The sequence below is a fragment of the Olea europaea genome, unplaced genomic scaffold, assembly GCF_002742605.1.
Source record: "Olea europaea var. sylvestris unplaced genomic scaffold, O_europaea_v1 scaffold3214, whole genome shotgun sequence".
Taxonomy (NCBI): Eukaryota; Viridiplantae; Streptophyta; class Magnoliopsida; order Lamiales; family Oleaceae; genus Olea; species Olea europaea.
The window spans coordinates 1-21,211 of record NW_019250989.1 but is presented as its reverse complement, the minus strand read 5'-3'; the positions used below and the strand labels follow the sequence as shown (position 1 = coordinate 21,211).

The 21,211-nt window shown below is 33.4% G+C and overlaps 3 protein-coding genes across 9 annotated transcripts; 2 read left to right on the top strand and 1 right to left on the bottom strand.

Annotated features, from left to right (window-relative positions):
* The first annotated feature begins 1,137 nt into the window (after nucleotides 1–1,137).
* Nucleotides 1,138–11,105, top strand: LOC111385584. 6 transcript variants are annotated; one of them, XR_002701079.1, is made up of 4 exons: nucleotides 1,172–1,246; nucleotides 3,918–4,005; nucleotides 9,985–10,040; nucleotides 10,727–11,105. XR_002701079.1 is itself a non-coding variant. In XM_023009993.1 (4 exons), exons 3-4 carry the CDS (start codon nucleotides 3,924–3,926, stop codon nucleotides 4,696–4,698), a joined length of 183 nt encoding a protein of 60 aa, XP_022865761.1. In that variant the 5' UTR covers nucleotides 1,172–1,246; nucleotides 1,421–1,483; nucleotides 3,918–3,923; the 3' UTR covers nucleotides 4,699–4,814. The 6 variants fall into 6 exon arrangements, 2 of the variants coding, with proteins under 2 accessions (XP_022865760.1, XP_022865761.1); XM_023009993.1 differs by lacking the exons at nucleotides 9,985–10,040; nucleotides 10,727–11,105 and adding exons at nucleotides 1,421–1,483; nucleotides 4,598–4,814; XR_002701080.1 differs by lacking the exon at nucleotides 1,172–1,246 and adding an exon at nucleotides 1,472–1,483.
* Nucleotides 11,106–11,971: 866 nt separating this feature from the next.
* LOC111385582 lies at nucleotides 11,972–15,774 on the bottom strand. Of its 2 annotated transcripts, XM_023009990.1 has the most exons (6): nucleotides 15,558–15,774; nucleotides 15,319–15,458; nucleotides 13,609–13,785; nucleotides 13,044–13,094; nucleotides 12,891–12,942; nucleotides 11,972–12,504 (listed from the first exon to the last, which is right to left on the bottom strand). In XM_023009990.1, exons 3-6 carry the CDS (start codon nucleotides 13,771–13,773, stop codon nucleotides 12,308–12,310), a joined length of 465 nt encoding a protein of 154 aa, XP_022865758.1. In that variant the 5' UTR covers nucleotides 13,774–13,785; nucleotides 15,319–15,458; nucleotides 15,558–15,774; the 3' UTR covers nucleotides 11,972–12,307. The 2 variants fall into 2 exon arrangements, with proteins under 2 accessions (XP_022865758.1, XP_022865757.1); XM_023009989.1 differs by having other exon boundaries at nucleotides 13,609–15,458.
* A 1,290-nt stretch (nucleotides 15,775–17,064) lies between these two features.
* On the top strand, nucleotides 17,065–19,299 carry LOC111385583. Its single transcript, XM_023009991.1, has 3 exons — nucleotides 17,065–18,232; nucleotides 18,674–18,883; nucleotides 19,117–19,299. The coding sequence occupies exons 1-3, from the start codon at nucleotides 17,894–17,896 to the stop codon at nucleotides 19,189–19,191; spliced, it is 624 nt and encodes a 207-aa protein (XP_022865759.1). The 5' UTR covers nucleotides 17,065–17,893; the 3' UTR covers nucleotides 19,192–19,299.
* The last annotated feature ends 1,912 nt before the right edge of the window (nucleotides 19,300–21,211 follow it).

Genomic DNA, 21,211 nt, shown 5'->3' with positions numbered 1-21,211 from the left:
GGGGGCTAAGATTAGGTCCAAATATTAGGACGAGGCTTTTCTGTTTTGAGTGAAGATATATTACAAGAATCATATAATTATGCACAGATCTTATAAACAATTAGTGATGGCAATGGGGTGGAGCATCGATGTCCCGCCACGTCCCACCTAAACCCCTCCCCACCTCAGTCGAGGTGGGGCAAGGTACGAGGCGGCGACTTACCCCGTTTATTTTTTATTTTATTTTTTTGTCTTCAAGGGGTGGGGAGTTATGCCCCTCCCCGTCGCATCACGTCCCGTCAACCTAACGAGGTGGGTTTTTCCCCCATTCAGGGCGGGACGGAGATTTTTGCCATCCCTATAAACAATTTGCGAAGCACAATGCAAGAAAAAATTAATTTTGTCATAGACTCATCATGTTCATAATCAATAGAGATGAGTTGAAGTTTTTAAGACTGGGAAAGCACACACTATCAAGAACCTAAATTGTTACATAGTTTTTTTATCTTTAAATCAATAAGTATTTTGCAGGTGAAGAACGATGACACAACCGGTCAACCCCTTCAAAGCACATAGTTCAAGAACTTCAAAATTTTGTGAGATCGTAGTTCTAATCTATGCATCAATAAAGTATGTTTGCAGCTCCCACCACATTTTAGACTCAATTTTCGCACCAGACATTATTTAGATGCAAAACCCTGGTGAAAAATTCAGGGAAACTCATTTTGTTTTCATAGTCCAAGAACCAAGTCACAACAAAACTGAAAGATAAGAGCATCTCAAATTGTGGCGGTGTAAAATAAATATTTAGATCTACAATAGAGAGACGCAAATGTAAATTGCATTTTAGGGCTCAAAATGAAAAAGAAAAAAATACATCTTTTTTATTTTTATTTTTTTTACCCATATACAAAAGGCAAAAAGTGAATTTTAAATCTTTTCATCGAAACAAAATTTGGATTTAGATTCATCGAGATATAAATGAAGATGTAACAGTATTTTTGAAAATATCAATATACATCTAATTTTATACCAACATTAGAGATGCTTTAAGAAATGTAAATATAAAAGAAAAAAAATAAGTTAACAACTTATTTGCATAAATTTCATATATTAAGGACCATGGATGCAATTTTCTAAAAAACAAACTTTCTACGTCTTCTTCCCAAAAACCCTGTCCAATATTCTCTAAAATCTTCGACTACTCTCAAACAGAGGGATCGTTGGAGCTCCAACTTGCCAAAGCATTTGCAATATTTGCAGAAATGTGAGTTATTTAATTATTTACTGGGCCTTTTACACGTGCACACAAATATATATGCGTCTTTAAGCTTAAGTATGAAATCAATCAATAAATCTATAAGATTTGTTATTAGAAATTTTGATTTAAATCTTTAAAATTTGAAGATTCACTGCTGCAACGATGCCCTTTTGTTTATAGATTAAGATTAATTCTGCCCAGGGTGCGATGAAGATCACTGTGTACTTGTCCAGTCGAGGAAGAGTGAGATCTTCTGATCTTTGTGCTTATTATGTATTTGCAAAATTTAAACCCCGCACCCTAACATTTGTCCTAATCAATGAAATGATATGCTGTTTTTGTAGCGTGGAATTGCAGACTTGTAAGTGTAATTCGTGAAATATAAGCAACGATGAATTGAAACATTTGTAATTTCCATATAAATCTCCAATTTTCTGCTATTGAAACAACACAAGGCTTCGTATTAGATTTTTTGAATGAAAAACAATGTATTAAACTCCATAAGGAGAAGAGCAAAACATTCCATTAAAGGAGGAATTATACTCCATGATAGGAGGAACAAACAACTCCAAAATAGGAGGATGATAACACTCCATAATAAGAGGAAGAGAAAGACACTCCACAAAGGAGGAAAGACACTCCATATAGGAGGAAGAAACCTTCTTGGAAGGAGGGATTGGAGACTACAATTAAATGAATTAAAATGTATACAAACTCTAGTATTTGTAGAGAAAATAACTAGCTAACTAGGAAGTCTCTAGAATCTGGAAATTCTGGAATAAGAAGTAGTCTGCCGGACATGGACTTGGTTGAGCTGGAAGTGAATATCCTGTTAAGCTGGAATATTCTGCTGATGTGGATTTTATATTCCAACACCCCCCCCCCCCCCTCAAGAAGTACTTGAAGATCCATCTTGAAGATTAAGGAGTGAAAATAAGTTTTGACAGAATAATGGCTTCTGAAATGGAAACGTCTTCTGATGGCTCAGAAGCTTGTGGTGGCTTTGCACATCCCTTCATTAGATTTCATAGATGATCGAAGTGGAAAATGAAGTGGTTTTGAAGATGATTTTCCAATTTTCTACAGTGAATTTGCATCTCAAACCAGCATATCTAATTAGAAGCTCCAATTAATATTCTAGATTGTCAATGTGGAAGGATCAACAGAATGTTCACCAGTTTCCAACCAGCAAAGGGACAATTCCAACAAATGAGATCAGAAACTTTAATGACAAGCATGAAACCTGCTAAAATGAGTGACGAAGTTAGGATTTCAAGATCCTCTAAAGTCTCCACTATTGACGTATCAAATTTGCAGATATTCCAACAATATCAATACTTTTGGAAGGAGTTTGGAAAGATTGGGAAAGGAAACCGTTGATGTTCAAGATCTGAAGAGAACCAAATTTGAAAGAGTCTCACTGTATCTGCATCTAAATCCGGTCAAAGCTTCCAGCTTCAACAGTACAATCTCCACCGAATCCGAATCCTCTTTCTTCAAATCCTTACAGATCTGAATCTGATTTAATTTATTCTCCAGCAAAGACTTCGAGAACGAGCTGGATCTAAATAATATCTCAGATCCGGCCGCCGTCGTGACCACAAATCATTTTGATGATAACTCCAGATCCGTTCTTCAAGCAGTAGTTGAAACCAATCGGACCTTATTTATGATTAAAGGAACTGAAAATCTACTGGCTACTGAAAATGAAACTTTCCAGAATTTTGCCGAAATGAAAGAAATACAGCAAAATTAATACAGCAGCAGGAAGCCTATGCTCTGATACCATATTAGATTTATTGAATGAAAAACAATGTATTAAACTCCATAAGGAGAAGAACAAAACACTCCATTAAAGGAGGAATTACACTCCATGATAGGAGAAACAAACAACTCCAAAATAGGAGGATGATAACACTCCATAATAAGAGGAAGAGAAAGACACTCCACAAAGGAGGAAAGACACTCCATATAGGAGGAAGAAACCTCCATGGAAGGAGGGATTGGAGACTACAATCCAATGAATTAAAATGTGTACAACCTCTAGTATTTATAGAGAAAATAACTAGCTGACTAGGAATTCTCTAGAATCTGGAAATTCTGGAATAAGAAGTAATCTGCCGGACATGGACTTGGTTGAGCTGGAAGTGAATATCCTGTTAAGCTGGAATATTCTGCTGATGTGGATTTTATATTCCAACACTTTGTTTGATCTTGAATCTCATAGAGGAAAGCCTTAATTGTGTTCTTATCTACTGAAATTTTTGACCTAAAATATGTCCCACTAATGAGATAGATGGGGAGATTTCTTCTGCATGTGTTATTCGCTGACAATATGCACGTCAGTCTTTAAGTCCAATGTGTTTTAAAGTTTGCAGGTTCAACTTTTATTTGGGTAGGTCGAAAAAGAAAAGGCATGGTTTTTTGTTTTTTCCTTTTCCCTATTCTTGATCTGGATTCAAATGGAGCTCAAAGTAAAAAATCTTAGGATTGATTTTGTTTTTGAATATCCTGACAACAACTCAAACCTCCCTTTCGTAGATAAGTTATAATTTTCCAGTGGTGCTTTCTTAGTTATACAAAGCTAACCCTCCCCTGCCACATGGGACTGATGGTCAATCTGGCAAAACAGTGCTTACCGTTTTTCACTGAAATAATGAGATTCTTGTTTTGGCAGTGAAATATGGGACTGGGAAGCAGAGGAGTAATTGGTGATAAATGGTCCTCGAGGATACTTTGGTTCACTGCTATTGGAAGTGCAATTGGTATGCAACCCAATAATAATTTGCTTGACACTAGCATGTTTACTGAAGGTCATGATTGTTGTGGTTTCTAACTGAATTTACATTCGAGTAGTGACTGATAATTGTTGTTCCTTTCTAAAAGAATGTCAATTGTCGTGTCTTTGTTTATGTTCCATGATTTTGTTGTCTACCAATAGATTGAACTATTCATGTGGTGAATTCATGTTAAATCGTTCATCGCTATAACCTTTTAGAAATCCAGAAAACCATGTATTTACTTCTACATGATTGAGGAAGACATTTCAGTAAATTAGAGCTTTGGTATTATTTTTACGTGCAATATTTTTGGAATAATAACAGTGCCCCGGGATTTCCCTTGTAGGATTGATGAGAAACCCTTGCTTGTAAAGAGTCGGAAAGGATTCTAGTTGGATGATGTAGAATTTCTTGTTTTTTGTGGTTCCCCAACCCCCGCAAAAAAAAAAAAAAAAAAAAAAAAAATTCTCTCACACACACACATCTAGGATGCCCATTAGATTATTGAGGATAAGATTTGGCATAATTTGTTATAGCTTCTGCCTTCATTCTCTCCCTTTATCATTTGCTTCTTTAGGGTTTTATTTGGTGGCAGTAGAAAGACAAACACAGAATAGAGAAAAAATGATGGCTGAATCGATGATGAATGCAGGATCGAGTGCTGATGGTGGTGAATAAATCTGAATGCAGACTTGTCTAAATGTAAAAACAGCACTCTTTTTCCATATTTAGCCCCCGTTTAGCCCTCATTCTTTCCAAATTTTAATGGTTAGAATAATGTTTTTTTTTTTTTTTGAAAAATGTGTGGTTTAAAAAGAACGAAAGTTTTTTTATTTTTATGTAATATTATTTTATGGAAGATTGTGTGGTTGAAAATAAGAGAGAGAGAAAGAATGTGAAGGAGAATGGGGGCCAAACGAGGGCTTAATGTTTTTAATTTCCTAACCAAATCAACTGTTAAATGCAAGCGCTATTTTGATTTCCTATATTATCGTGGATGTTTTATTAGCTTTGTTCTACTATAATGATAGAATAATGCTATTTACAGTCGTTCGTTGGAGATTTCTCAGAAATTCAAACATAAAATAAGGCTTAGCTCCTATTTTGTAAAAGTCAAAATCAATAATTAATTTTAATTACATATTTTATAGGTTCCAGAAATTATCAACGCACATTTTAACTCCATTTAACAAAATTTACTAAAATTTTGATTTTAATTTTCAACAGTGCTTCATATAATAAATTAGGGATGATTGAGATTCCCAGGGTTGTCATGGATTGGTGGATCATAATCAATAAGATTATGACCTCGTTTGATACACATTAATGTAAAATTGAGAATGAAAAATATAGTCGTTATGAGTCCCACACAAAAGATAGAAAGTCAAATATGATGGCTTGATGTGATGAATAACGATCATATTTTTCGTTTTAATGGGTAAATAATGGGAACCAAACGGAGGCTATGTATGTTGTAATGCCTTTTTCCAAGATGATGTCATGGAGAGATGCTTGTTCCTTTTTAAAGCCTCAATAAAAAGCTTTGACCGATTATAATTTGCTGATAAAGATATGACGTCCAAGATCTTCTATTGGCCATGTCGACTGATTGTGTATACGGCTTCCCTGTTGGAGGGTTGCATATCACGAGAAGTTCATATCAAAATAGGTCCATGGTCTTGGATACTGCCCTAGGGCATCGTTGATGGTTCAGAGACCTATCCTTGGCTTCAGATATTATTACATGAAGACACTTTCAAGATGTTGGATAATTGGGTGACCCTAAGTGTCACATAGTCATAAGGGTCTTTCCTTTTATTTTCACCAGAGATGAGAAATAGTTGTGATAGGACGTGTTATCAATTTAGCTCTACTCAAGGTGAATATATAGTAGATATCAATATGCTCATAAAGAAATGAAAAATAGTCTCACTTTTTAAATTATGTAAATTAAGAGCTACTTTCTACTAATAATACTTTAGTCCTCAAAAATTAATGGAAGGCCCTAGTTTTAAACAATCTCTTTATTTATTCACCTTTCTTTGTGAATTTTTCTAATTTACGAACATAAAGTCTGTTTTCGAAAAATGGCTTCTTTTTTTAGAATGTGTTGTTAAAAAGTAATTAAAATGTTATGAAAAAAAATGTGAAAATGATTTGTTTGAGAACATATATTAATTAAAAATAAATTTAAAAAATTTATTTCCCAAAATTGCTCCTGTACAAGGGCTAAATTTATAGAGTTAATTTAAGCAATAGTTACTGAACTTTGTTATAGATTACTATCTGCTCATCGAAATTTAAAAGATTATTCTTTGCTCATTGAACTTTGTTATAAGTTATTGTTTTGCTCACTAAAATTTAAAATGTTACTAATTGTTCGCCCAAATTTAAACAAAGTTATCTATCAATCACCTACATTATTTTCATGAGTATTATCTATTGCAATGTTTAGTGAGCAATGAGTAATTTTATTTAAATTTAGGTGAGCATTTAGCAGTCTCATAAATTTTGATGAGTATGTAGTAACTTACAGCAAAACTGAGTAAGCAATAAGTAGCTTTTTAAAAATCAGTGAGCAAGTGGAAACATATAATAAAGTTGAGTGATTGTTTCAAAAAATAACTCTTAACAAATAAAATGATTGAAAAATAAAATCTAAAATTCTAAGAAAATAATCTTTCACAAAAAAATAAAAAAATGAAAAATAAAAAATCTAAAAAAATTGAATTATAAAAATTTTATGAAAAGATAAAATTTATATTAAATACTTTAAACTGTAGATTATTATTTTAGATATTGGATAATTAACACATAGCGTCCTTACTTTTTTCACTATTATCATGAAAAACGTATTGACCTTTTTATTTTTTGGTAATTTCAACCTTATTTTCACATTTAATTGCACAAAATGTCATTTCATCTATTTTCCCAATCATAAGCTATGAAATCACGAATATACTTTTCTATTTAAATATAATAAAAAGAAAAAGAAAGAACTAATTACAATCATAGCATGCAAACGAGTTCCAAATAAATTATTAAAAGGGTTATTAGGAACTTTCACTATTATTGTGAAAAAGATCTATTTTTTGGTATTTTCACCTTTAATTGTGCAAACTATCATTTCTATTCATTTTCATAAAATTTATCAATAAAAGTCATGAAATGACAAATATACCATTCTATTTAAATAAAAAAAATAAAGAAAATGATTTTTTAATTTCTAATTTTTAATAATTTATTTGGGACTACTTTGTACTTTTTAAATTTTTTTAATCTCTAATTTTTAATAATTTATTTGAGACCCGTTTGTACTTTTAAAATTTTTTTTTTAAATCTTTTAATAATTTATATGGAATTCGTTTGCATTTTTTTAAAAAAAATTGAGACTATAGTTACAATTAGTTATTTATTTTTCTTTTTTTTTATTTAAATAAGAGAGTATATTAGTTATTTCATAGTTATTTATTGAGAAATTGGATGAAAATGAATAGAAAGGATGATTTGAGCAATCAAATATTTAATTAAGGTGAAAATACTAAAAAATAAAAGGTATTGACGGTTTTCACAATAATAATGAAAGGTAGAGGTATTATATGTTAACCATCCATTTACTAATTTATTTGGGATTTGTTTGCACTTTTTTTTTTAAAAGGGACTATGGTTGAATTATTTATTTATTTTTATTTTTATTTTATCTAAATAAAATGTTATATTCGTTATTTCAGATTTTTTATTGGAAAAACGGATGAACATGATCTTTTGTGCAATGAAAGGTGAAAATAAGTATGGAAATTCAAAAAAAAAAAAAAGAAAAAAGAAAAGAAAGGTTAGAACTTTTTAGAATAATAATGAAGTGTAAGGACGTTATGTGATAATTACACTAAAACACTAAAATCAATACATATAAACATATTTTCATTTCATATCATACTCAATTTATTATTTGTTTTTTTTACATTTATAGCGAAAAAATTGTATGACTCATTAATTTTAAAATGTATATATTACTTAATAATAGATCAACATAAAACTGATTTATTTTTGCTAAATAATCAAATTTCATAGAATAAAATGTTATAAAAATAAGTTCCCAAAATTTTAAATCAAACATGTTTTCTAGTGTTTTGTTTTGACAAATAAAATTTTCAAATTTGCATATTCGCTGACCTTATTATATTGCTCGTCATTCATTTCCTATTTGATTGGTCAGGAGGATGCAAATATCAGTTTTACCACATCTAAAGGTTCTAGATTTGGGCCAAAATTCTCTTCAATCAGTAACATTTCTCTCTCTCTCTCTCTCAAGTATAAAGGGTGACTTAAGTCTTCAGGTCACATCTCCAAATGGTAAAAAGGGAGGGTGGAGAAATCCAATTTTATTTGAGACTGTTGTGTTAAGAGTTCGAATCCTAAAATATGGATTTGACTCTTGGGTAAGTGCAAGTGTATAAGCAACCTTCCACCCTGTATCCTTGGAAACATAACCTGCGATTTACCTCCCTCACGATACTCCAGGACAGGGGCGGTGGGGGACCCTTAAGGTTGGGGTTCAACCTTTTTTTAAAGGGTGACTTAAATTCGAATTAGATTTTACTGACACCTCCTGTAGAAGATTTGACTCAAGACTTTCTATTTCCAGTTTTGTGCCACTTCATTACACCCACCGAGCCACCCCAGCGTTGGGCATATTAACTTTCTATTAAAAATAATAATAATAATAATAATATTAATAAGTTGAACCCCAACTTTCTATTTCCAGTTTTGTGCCACTTCATTACACCCACCGAGCCACCTCAACGTTGGGCATATTAACTTTCTATAATAAAAAAATAAAATAAAATTGAGGGCCGCCCCGTCCCGCCCCTAAAACTTTCTATAATACTTGTATAAGGCGTGTTCGTCTCAACTTCCCATTCTTTTAATTTTATTAATAGGCCACCCATTGACGGGGTAATGGATGATAAAAGAAGAAAAATTTCAATTATCTAACTAAAGGAAAAGAAAAGAATACTTGTTGGGAAATAGGGGAAGTCAGCAATGGACACATGAGGATGAGGCTAGGATTTATCTCAATGGCTACTTTGCTTCTTAAGATGCCCTATTATAGTATTATTTTCCCTTTAAATGTGCATGGGGGTGTTGAAGTATTCTGAGTTAAGAAATGGAAGAATACGTGAAAAAAAATATATCGATTAGTCCGAGGCTTGAACCCATCTGAGTCTATGGAACGCATGGAGCTTACCATTTGGACTGTGGAAAACAATCTGAATCCTTTTATATCACCATTAATATTGCACTTTCTCTGCCAATTGTATTTGTTATACGCTCTCAAGCTCTTCCCTTTCACTCACCTACTTTATGTGATTTTGGGTTTAATTGTTTCAATCCTTGCATTTGTACTCTTATCCGTCCTATTAAAAGTTATATTTATATATTATAGCATTTGCCTGCAGATTGTTAAAAATTTGACTTCTCTTACGGAGCTTGATCTATCAGATAACAACATGTCTTCAGTTCCACCAGAACTGGCAACCCTTTGGTCTTACCAGTTCTTTGATTGGGTTTTCTGTCAATTGCCCGAGTTTTTGATTTCATCTGAAAGTGTGCTAATTCTATTCCCAATATGGAAATGATAAATAATTTTTACTCTTCCTTTTCTGCTTGAACTGGGAAATTGATTCAATCTTTTAATATTTTCTTGATTGCAATGAATGGATAAATTCTTATAATTGATGCACAACAAAGGCACTTGGTTCCTTCATTTTTGCTTTGCCTTGTTGTACTGAAAAAGGGAAATAAAGGGAAAGGGGAAGAGGAGAAGAATTTGCTAATCAATTGAAAATTGTTTAGTCATTAGCAATAGATGCTTTCTCACATTTACCATGTATATTAAGAGAGGAACTTTGTTTCCCGTACTTCTGTTTTGCTAATTGCTTTTTTGAATATCTGGTTCTTCAGGGTTTGCTTGAAGCCAACCTGCAAGTACTAAAACTTGATGGGAACCCATTGAGAAGGTACAATTCATCTTTTAGATTTACTCTTGTTTGAAGTTTGTGATTAGATAAATGATTTTTAGCTCAAATATTAAGAATAGGTCTAGTAAGTCAACCAAACCTAGTTGTGTCGTGTCTATACCCTGCACACCCCCATTCGAATTAACCATATCTAGTAGAGGCATCAAAATCTTTGGTGAATTAACAATTTCCAATTTTAATGTGTAAACAAGGTACAGCAAGGTGGGATACAAGTATATGATTATCCTCCATGTGTGCTGGAAATCTCCCGTGTTTCACACTTAAAAAATCCTTCTAGTCATTTTGTGGTAATGCTAACTGCTTAGAACGATCAAGGTTTTATTCTACCAAACCATACTGAGAAGCGCCTGCCTTCTAATTTTACACTCGCTCAATCAAATTCCCGATCTTAGTTGCCTACATTACTTTCAACTAAGTAATAACTCAGATATGAACAGGAGACGACATGAAAATCTAAATTATCTTAAGAGACTACTTTAGTTAAAAAAAATGTTTTAGAATAATTTGATGAATCTAATTGAAAATTCTTGCCTGGCAAGCTACAGAAGATGAAATGCTATTCTGTTAATTTCTGTTGAAACACCATTGTTTATGCGAGTTGATCGTAGGAGGATGCGGAACAATTGAAATGCACTTATAAAAAATAATGTCTCTGGCTTTTTCAGTATCCGAAGGGCTATATTGGAAGGAGGAACAAAAGCTATCCTGAAATATTTGAAGGACAAAATCGTTAAGCAATAATGGTTTTGTGTCTCTCTTCACGAAGATGCATTAGCAGGCTTTGTGTGCATTATTTCTGGGTTGATGAACTGAGAAAGAACAGAAATGGTTTGCTTTGATTTATTTCAATTTTCCAATTGGTTGTGGCGGGCTTGAGTTGATATAATACTTCCAGATACTTATATTATCATTGAACAATCTCTGTTATTACAACTAGCTTTTAGATTGCTATTTGGATGTTACTTCGTGTGGGCTGAATCAAAAAGTTCGTGAAAACTTGTGTAAATCATCGCCAATGTTAGTGCACGAACGTGCTTTTTTCCATGGTTGAACGAGTTGGTTCAGCAAATTAACGCCTTTTAGGACTTTCACATGCCCTGTACCCCAAGATAATTGCCGGTTTGAGTAGTTTTTTTAGAATATTGAAAAATGAGTTTTTAGAGGATGCGTGGTTAAAAAAGTACGGAAAAATTATGAATTCACATGCAAAAGCATATTATCGGAAGTGTGTAATTGAAAATAAGTTTTAGCATGGGCTTAAATCTTAAGATACTGGTGCCATAAACAACTGTTTTTTCCATATCATGCTTGTTATCACGTAAATCAGAGTAGCATTTTTCAAGTTAGCAAATATCTCAACACTTATTGCATGTACATTAAACAATAATCCACGATAAAATAGTTTAAGATATAGAATACGCTTCAATCCTATGTACCAAATATGCCACGTGTCAAAAATGTAGGTCAGTTCATAGTGCCGTTAAACAAAGTGGATTAATTTAATCAGGTCGTGGGTACAAGAGGGTTCGCTCATCCATACTACTCAATGAGCTGAAAATATATCTCCAGAGAAAATTTCATCATATGACTGTACAATTTCAACTAGTGTTCTAAATAATGTGTAGTGTTGTTAATCAACAAGGTCCAAGCGAACTGTTTAAAACATTGATCTCTACATTATGCCTGCTGTCTATATTACTAGACCGTAAAAAATAGCAGATCATATTATTGTGATACTAAAATTTTTGAAGTTGAGTTGATAATTTAGCTTCCCTCTCAAAAATGAGTGTTGGCTCTTGAACAAGTCTACTTAAAAACTCAGATTCGTTCAATTTTAAAAACATTCAAGTAAAACTCAACCAGATCTAACAATGAAGTGAATGAAATAAATACTAAACACAAGAACTTGCTATTCAGCGAACTAGCCACAAGCCATCATCAGTAACCGAAGTTCAAAATTCCAAAGATAACACATCATAAATTTCACCAGTAAATGGTTCACATTCAAATCTGCACTACTTCGATCAGTTTTACCGGCCCTGTTCCTCAATGTTGTTAGCAATTTTTACATGGAAATGTGGTGATAAATATGGTCATCAAGAGAAAATTCTCAACATCTAACCCTCCCATTGTTCTTCTATTAACAACTTCCTTTAATTGTCATATTCCTTGCTTGAGCCTTGATTGTCTTTTGAGGAGTTTTTGATAAGATCGATGATCATACTGTTAAAACTGTAGTTAGTGCTTCAAGACGGCTTATTTGCCTGATTGTCTGTTGCATCTTCAATAACAGCTTCTGAAAATTGTCTGAACTTGAGAACCTTATGAAGACGAGCAATTGGATTGACTTGCTTGCCAGGGGATTTTGGGTCTGCAATGAATTTTCCTGCAAAAAGGTTGGCCTCAGATGACCCAGTCTCTTCATGAACAACAGGAGCAGCATCTGCCAAAAAATGTTCAAGTAAATGAATTACACGTTGGATTCGTTCCATAGGGTCAAATGACTGTTAAAAGTTTCTGAAAGGAATTAAAACTCGGTACAACAAACTCGAGGCTCCATGGATTCCAGAAATTGGAGGTTAACATCTACGTAGCATGAATATGGAGTTGCAAGCTCCATTTTGAATAGATTTTTACATTAGTAGCATGAATGTTATTTTCCTTATTAAATGGCAATATATGATGAGTGCACAAGGGAACTCTGTAAACAAAGCTAAAATTAATGGGTTTACCATTCATAATTAGACTATTTTAAGTGGTTAAAAAAACACAAATCCACTATAATCTCCTTCAAAAATAAACGTTGCCAAATCAGAAGTAGTCGCTCACCAGTTTCATTGAAAACAAGGCAAGTACCAATTGTTTCTTCATATTCTCCTATCTGTAATAAAGGGAAGAGATAATAGGAAATATTACTGTAGGAAAGGGGGAAATATATCAACTCTCTAACACCAAGTGAAGTTTTCAGGGTCTCAAATATACCAGCTTAATTTTGTCATCGATAATCAGAATTGGGTTGAGTGTGTCCAGACCCTGCATTACATGTTGAATGATCAAATAACAGAAAATAAAAAAATAAATACCAAACAAAATTTACTTCAAGCACTTTAAAATTGATGAGCATTTATTTTGATTCTATAAACATTGAGTACATACTTAAGAATGCTAAGCCATCTTCAATTTAATTTTAATCTCTAAAAATCAGAAATAAATTGTTTCAATGAAGAGTTCTATAGATAACAATAAGAAATCGAAAAACAAATTACAAAAATCAAAAACTAAGATATTAAGAGTTTGACTGAATCCGGTTCCAGTGTTTGTAGAGCCTTGGAATTGAAATTGCACTGAAAAAGCTTACATTCATTCCAGTTCAAAGTCGCAACTCCTTTCCGTCAAAGTTAATAAATCTCCTAGCATATACAGGTGATTAGGACAAATTTATACACCCCTTTGATTTCTGAAAAAAATAAACAGAATTCCAGTAACAGCTTCGTGTAATCAAAGAAAAGAAATTCCATATAAATATATAACATATCAAAAATCGTACAGAGAGAACGTAAGGTGCATTCGGAGGAATGTGAATGTCAGCAACGCCATCCAGATCAATCAAAACATACTCTTCTTCTTCTTCTTCTTTTGATTCTTTATTGCCTTCCATTGATCCACAATCAGTGCCAGTTCTGTGATTTTGGTGGCCCGAGGTAAACTTCATAGAGTAGGCCCCCTCCAAAAAAATAAAAAAATAAAATTGTATTATGCATGCAAAATAGGTGACTAGGTGAGTAGCTTTTCAGTGTTTTCATTGGTTCAAATTCCTAAATAATGCTCTATTGGAGACCTCTCTCTTTGGCCTTTGCTCCCATTCAAACTCTTGTTCACCGGATTTTCAAACAGTTTATTGTTCCATGAAAATTACCTATTAGTATAAAATGAGAGGAGTGAACTCACAACTAAGATTCCTACACATTATAGAGCTTGTTACAATGCACAAATTCTAGGAATTTAATTCAACCACCTAGTCGCAATGCTTAAAAATAAATCAAGGAAAAGACAACTTATATAATTGAGTCACGCCCTTCATAGACTTAAAGAAAATATCATTCTTAGGATTGTCGTCTCACTATATTATATCATACAAAGAACGAATAGATCAAATTATAAGAATTAATGTAGATCTAGTTTATTGGGATTATCGAATAAATATAGCAATAAATAGAATAGAATTATAAAAAAGAAAAAAAAAAGATTCACATAGCCATTCCGAATTTCATAAGGAAAATGCTTCTTTTGTTTTTGTTATTCGTTGAAATTGGGGGTAGGTGTTGGTAAGATTTGGAAAAAAATGGTAGTCTAGTGTATTGTGGACATAGCAGACATTCTAATTTCTACCCAGTACCTACGGTGATAGACCACAGTACCCAGAATTGAAACTCCATCTTAATTATCACCACTATTAAAGTAACTGGAGTGACTGCTCTAATCAAATTTAGCATTATCGAATACCATTGCAATGGTTAAAGGTCTCAAAAGGATCATCAGGTCAACACTCAACAATTCTCAGCAACTTGTTCACCTGCAGATTTATCTTCTTAAATATTGTGATCGGTAAAAGGTATAAATTGATGGCATTCTTAGTTACAAACTTCGTAAGAGAAATCACATTGAAATAAAAAGTAATCAAACATATTCTGTACAAAAAATAGAGGTTTTTGATTTCTTAAATATACACGAATGTTTTCCTAAAGTTGCTGCCAGGGCCGACCCTGAGAATTTAGAGGCCTAGGCATTTAATTATTATGGGGCCCAAAGAAAACTTTATACAATTCAAAACAAAAAAATAGCAAAATAAAACTTCTCTCAAAACCCGAAAGATTCGGCAAGCATAAGATTAAACCTTCTCACATTTTGAGACGTAAAATTAGTAATCAAACTACTAAAATCAAAATTTTCCAACATATTTTTTCAATAGAAATCATAGTTAATCACGTACACGTTCTCAAGAAAATAAATTCTCAAACGAACTTCAAGTTGCACGTGACAGAATATTGTTTCTGAACTTCATACTCCTTCACATTGTAAATATACCATTTTTCATGGTTGGTTAGGCAGAATTTTTCACCAACTTGAGATGGCAAATTATTCTCTTCCCACATCTATCCCTTCCCATCAAAATGGCCCAACCGGCTCACCCTCAATTATAAATGATAAATCCCAGCACATAAGATTCGGCAGACATAAATTAAGACAGGATGCATACATATGATATTGCTAGAACTGAATTAGCTCAACAGCCAGATCGATTCCTCAACATCTGGCGTTTCCGGCAACCGGTCGAAGGTCCGTTGCTTAATAAACCAATTGAAGCATTTGTTGTCGACCGAAAAATGAAGTTTCTGACTGAGAAATCAATGGAAAAACAGAGAAGTGAGAAACCATACAGGAATGGAAACATGGACAGGCCAACATAAGCATAAGAAGAAGACGAAGAGACCGAACCTGTCGTTGGGTAATCGGATTTCGTCGGAACTTTTGCAGCTTTCTGGTAGACTGTAGTTTTTAGTTTTAGGGATTTCCGAGTTACTATTGTTCTCTACTTCTCTTAAAGTTTATCATGTACACGATTCTTCAGTTCTTGATAAAAAGGACTCAAGATTTTTTTGGTGAAGATGATTGGAATGGATTTGGAATGGAGAAGAAGGCGGTCTGTTTTCCTCTTTATTTGCCCAAATTTATTATTATTTTTTTAAGGGATGGGCTGTTTTGGGCCTTTTTAGAAACCCCTCGAAGTTTGAAGCCTAGGACAGTGGTCTTACTTGACTTGAGTTGAGCCAGAGCCGCCCTGCCTTATTGGCCAATGAAAAAAGAAAAAGTCATATGCTTGAATTATAAAGACAAAGTTCATTATCAGCCCTATTCAATCCACTTCATCTGATAAATTCTTCAATGCGAAAAAAGAAGAAGGAATACATATAAATTAGATTTTATACAGGTAGTAGGTAGGCAGTTGCGTGGAGCGACGGAGTGGACAGCTGAGAGAGAAGTGAGAAGAGAGAAGATGGCATCGCCAAGCGTCAAGGTTAGAGCCGGATCTTTGGATTTTAACTTTCTCTGGTTGTTTCTTGCCTCTTGCGATTGGGACGAAGGGAAGGGAAGACGGGTAGGAAATTAGAGATTAGGTATTTTTTTTAAAAATAAAATAATAATAAAATATGAGGCCCTTAAATTTTTCGGCCTAAGGGAAGGGCATCACTTACCTCGACCCAAAACCGGCCCTGTCCACAATTAAAGAGTAGAAATAAATCGTTTTTGTTTCTAGTCCGCTTTTAAGGATTCTAGTTTGAGGTTTTTGTAGTGGGTCAACTGTGGGCTCAATGGCTAGTTTTGGGCCTCTGTTATAGACTATTCATTAATGGGCCAGCCCAGCATCTGAGGGAAATTATGGCTGAGCTTAGCTGTCATAGCTGGTGGAGTGGCGCGTGAATATCTTTTATTTTTTCAGTCCAATGGGGTTTATCTCTTTTTTATTATTTTGTAATTAGGTATAGTTAATTAATTAATTATTATTTACGACTATTATTAAAATGAACGAATTGTTCAATAAATTTGTACTTATTCTTCAAATAATTAATTCTAAAATGATAAATTTAGTTGAACGTCAATATTACATTACTTAATTTCGTTGACTGCCTCAGCCACAAACAAATAAAAAATAATAATGAAAATTTAATTAGGCAAGGTATATACTTTAGTTTCCAGCACATTCTGCTTGATGTAAGGGGAAGAAGAAGTCAAAGGGAATTAATTATATATTAATAATATTAAACTGAACAGTGATTGCGGTTAGTTCAAGAAACAGCGCCAGCATCTGACATAGAATTTCACAAAATCCATTGCCAACGTGTCTTCTCAAGATTCTTCCAAGTGGCTAAAACATGTGAACACCGACAATCCATCCAGGAACAAGAAACAAACTCGAAACCCCAAAAATAAGTATGAAGAAGAGCAAGATTCCTTTTACTTTTTTCATATTTATTACTTTCTTCTATAAATTCCCTCGTTTGTATCCAAACAGAGAGATAAAGAATATTGTGGGAAATGGAAATGGAAATGGAAATCTGGATTTTTCAGTAGTTTTTTTTTTTGCCCCAATCTCTTTCAAATTTCCTAGTTGTAAAGTTTTGTCCTTAAGCCAATTTTTCGGCTCACTTATTTTATTTGTTGTTGCCAAAAAGTGGAATTAATGGGCGCCGAAATTGGCTTTTTCACTGCTCACTTTCCCCCTTTTTTCTCATCTATATATACAATGATTTCACTATTACTTGTATGATTTTCATGACCTACTTGATTGAATCACTTCTCATTTTCTGGTCTTCCAAGTCCCACATTTTTCTGTTTTCTGTCCCTTTCTTCTAGACATTAGCGTTGGATTCGGGCTACCCTCTTCAAATTTACGCAATTTCGGGTTCTGTCTTTATGTTGTGAAGTTTGATTTGTGGGTTATCGGATAATTGTTTCTTCTGTAACTTCGCTATCTGGAATCTTGACTTTGTTTTGTTTAGTGTCTAATTGGGTTCGATTTCTTCTTTCTGATGTTTTGTTTCAATTCAACCTATAAATTGTCGTTGAAATTCTCATCGAAACCCCTGTATTTGTACTCAATTTCATCCAAGTTTTATCAATTCGATATTTTCTTCATTAATTGCCTCAATTGTTTCCGATTTCGCCTAAAAATTTGACCAGTTATTGCTGAAATTCTCCTGACCAGCCTCAATTGCTCTTATTTTTCTTCGAAGAATAGCACCGTTTACTCAATTTGAGTGTATATTAGGAAAATGGGGGATCGGTTTAGGTCATGTTTAATGGATGACTTGCCACTGCACTTAATATTCGAAATCTTGTCCTCTGGTCGATTGAGCGCATTGGATTTGGTGTGTTTAGAGCTGACTTCAAGGAGTTTTGGGGCAAATCACGGGTTATTTCCCCTAAAGTTCCGATCTTTAGTCGATTTTGCAGCGTTTAGGCTTTGCGAGTCACACCCCATTTACTCTTCCCTGCAAATCAACTCTAAGAACGAGCTTTTTGATCGCTGTAATGGGAATTGGAAGCGTGTGTTGAGGTTCTTGCAGTCCGTGGAACAGTCGTGTGACATGGTTCAAACCTATGCAGGCAATGTATTATTTCTTGCTTTTTTTTCCTTTATCTTTGTAGAATTATCCCCCTACTCGAGGCTGTCCTTAAATGAGAAATTTTGGTGGAATTTTGAAAATAGGAAGCTAAAATGGACGAAACGAAATGATATATTGTATGCAGGAAAAAAGAAAAAAAGAAAAAAGAGTAAGGGTGGTGAAATTGAAGGACCTATTATTTATTTTCACAAAATTTGCCTTTCATAAAGTATTCTAAACTGTAAGAAAAGTTTGAACTTGGCAGTCTTCTTAGATGCTAGTAGATGAGCCTTTCCAATTCACTTTAATTTTCTTTCTTTCCTCAAATCTGCATTTCAAATAGAAGTGAAGGGGAACATGTTGTTTAGACCTTCTCTAGAACTTTTTTGCTGTATGAAGGACGAAGTTTTTGAATGTATTTCATTAATTCAAAGATATTTTCTCCAGATGCAGATTAAGAGTGGAAGATACCATACGTTGCTGATCAGCGATTCAGATGTATACTGTTGTGGTTCCAGTTTATGTGGTGTTCTTGGTCATGGTCCAGAAACAACACAATGTGTAGCATTTTCACGGATCAGCTTTCCATGTTCAACACCAGTGATCCAAGTCTCGGCCTCCCACAATCACGCTGCCTTTGTCACTCAATCAGGAGAGGTTTGTCTTACCCTGGCGCTTCACACATTTTGCTGTTTCAATAATATGTTCATTAGTTATAGCTATTGCTACCCTAAATAGTACCATGGATTTGTTTGACACATGGTACTAATGGATTACTTGCTACTACCCGCAATACTTTTGAAACTTTCTGTTATTTCAAATAAGAGCAGTTCTGAGGAATTAGTTCCTTGTTCACCTTTTCCTATTTCTTATCCATTGTTTTTTCACAGCCATGCTCGTATGCTGTGGAAATATCTCAATATATCATTATGCTAATGGAAGAACGGCAGCGAGCACATGCATGAATGTGCATATGCTAAAATAACATGCACAATCTTGCCAGCTCCTCTTCTTTTACTATTTGGCAGGGAGCATTCTTTTATCCAAATCAGTATTACTGATATTGATATACAGCCCCCGAAGTAGACTCCAACAGATATTCTATTTTGACTTCTAAAATATTTGGAGAGCCAAAGCCACTCTTTATTTGTACATTATAATGGTTGCATTTAATAAGTTGCAGATTTTGACGTTCCATTGAATTATTCGAACCATCTTTGAATTTATTAGCTATTGACATGTAAAAATACATATAATTAAAAATGATGAAAAAATACATGTATTTTGGAAAAAGTCAAAAATAAAGAGTTCAAAAAATAGCTTGTTGGAGTGTGTAAAAAAATTTACACTTTAAATTTAAAGTTGCTGTCTATTTTATTGGAATGCTATTCTGTTTCAGTTTTAGTGAAACAACGCATCAACATGATTTCTTATCCTTTTCAGGTTTGTGCTAGTAAGAGGAAAACTTTTGTTTTGGTAGACAATGGATCAGTTTATGGATTTGGGTGGATGGGTTTTGGAAGCCTTGGATTTCCAGACAGGGGAGTATCTGATAAAGTAGTGAAACCTCGAGTCCTTGATAGCTTGAGACCCTACCACATTTCCCAAATTAGCACAGGATTGTACCATACTGTTGTGGTAACAAACCAGGGACGAGTTTTTGGGTTTGGAGATAATGAAAGAGCACAGCTTGGGCATGATACACTAAGAGGATGCCTTGAACCGGCTGAAATCCTCATCGGAGAAATGGTAAATCACTCTGTATCATAAAGCAGGTAACAATGGTAATTGTTGATCAGTTCGTTCTGGATACTTTTAGTTCCGTTTAAGAATTTCTTGAAATATTGTTTTGAGAATAGCAGAACTTTCTGGTATGTGAACCCCCAATGTCGAGTGAAAGGATCTAATATACCTTGATTTAATTGTTTGATTGTTCTATCTATTGTAATTGAAGACAGGAAGAGTGTTAAATGTAGATTCTCATAAACGTGATTCAGTGGTTGTCATTTACAAAATCACATATTATGGATCCACAACTTTCATTAACTCTTCAACAATACGTTTCCTTCCAATACCAAACTACGTAGAATTTGGAGAAAAGTGAAGCTCTTTTTCGTATTTAATTTTAATTTATTTATTCAGCCAAGGAGTTATTGCATCCCATGTTGGGCCAACAAGAACCATGATTTGAACCAATCTACATGTACAGGGGAAAATTTTACAGAAGTCTTATAGATAACACATATCAGTGGGGTGAATGATTTATTTTTTGCAATAAAATATTCACATAGGGCCACATCCCTGTGAACCTTCTGTGATTTATTATTATTATTATTATTTTTTACACTGGGATTAATACAAATGATTTTTATGGTCTACGCAAATAAAAAGCCATACATCGTAATATGGTAGTGTAGGAAGAGATTGACATTTGACAGGTGACTTTATTGAAATAATATCAAGAATTACCTTGTTTAATAATGAGGCATTTTCAAGAATGTTTAATTTTAGGGATGTGAGTCGAAAAGTATCCTATTTTGATAATCCTTGTAAAAATGTCCAATTTCTATATCAAATTGTCTACTTTACCCTCATGAAAAGATTAATCAATTTTATATCACTTTGACACAATTTTTTAAAAGAGCAAATAGTTTCTATAAGAAGTCATAATAATGTTGCTATTATCTAGGTGAGTCCACTTGCTTACGTTTGTAATTAGATTTTAATCAATTATTCTAGAACAAATGAAGAAGAAACAGAAATTCCATTAATAAATACAAAGAAGTATATAATTCCAACTCCAAAGAAATCATTTTATTTTATGTGAAGAAATTTACCGTGGTCGAAATTTGAAGCTGATTATGCTCTCATTATTTCTTGGTCGAAGTTATATTTTTTTGAACTCATTTTTTTTTGACAAGTTTTATTTAGTAGTAGCTGTTATATATGTTCAAATTTCAATTTTTTGATAAGGTATTTTTTTCC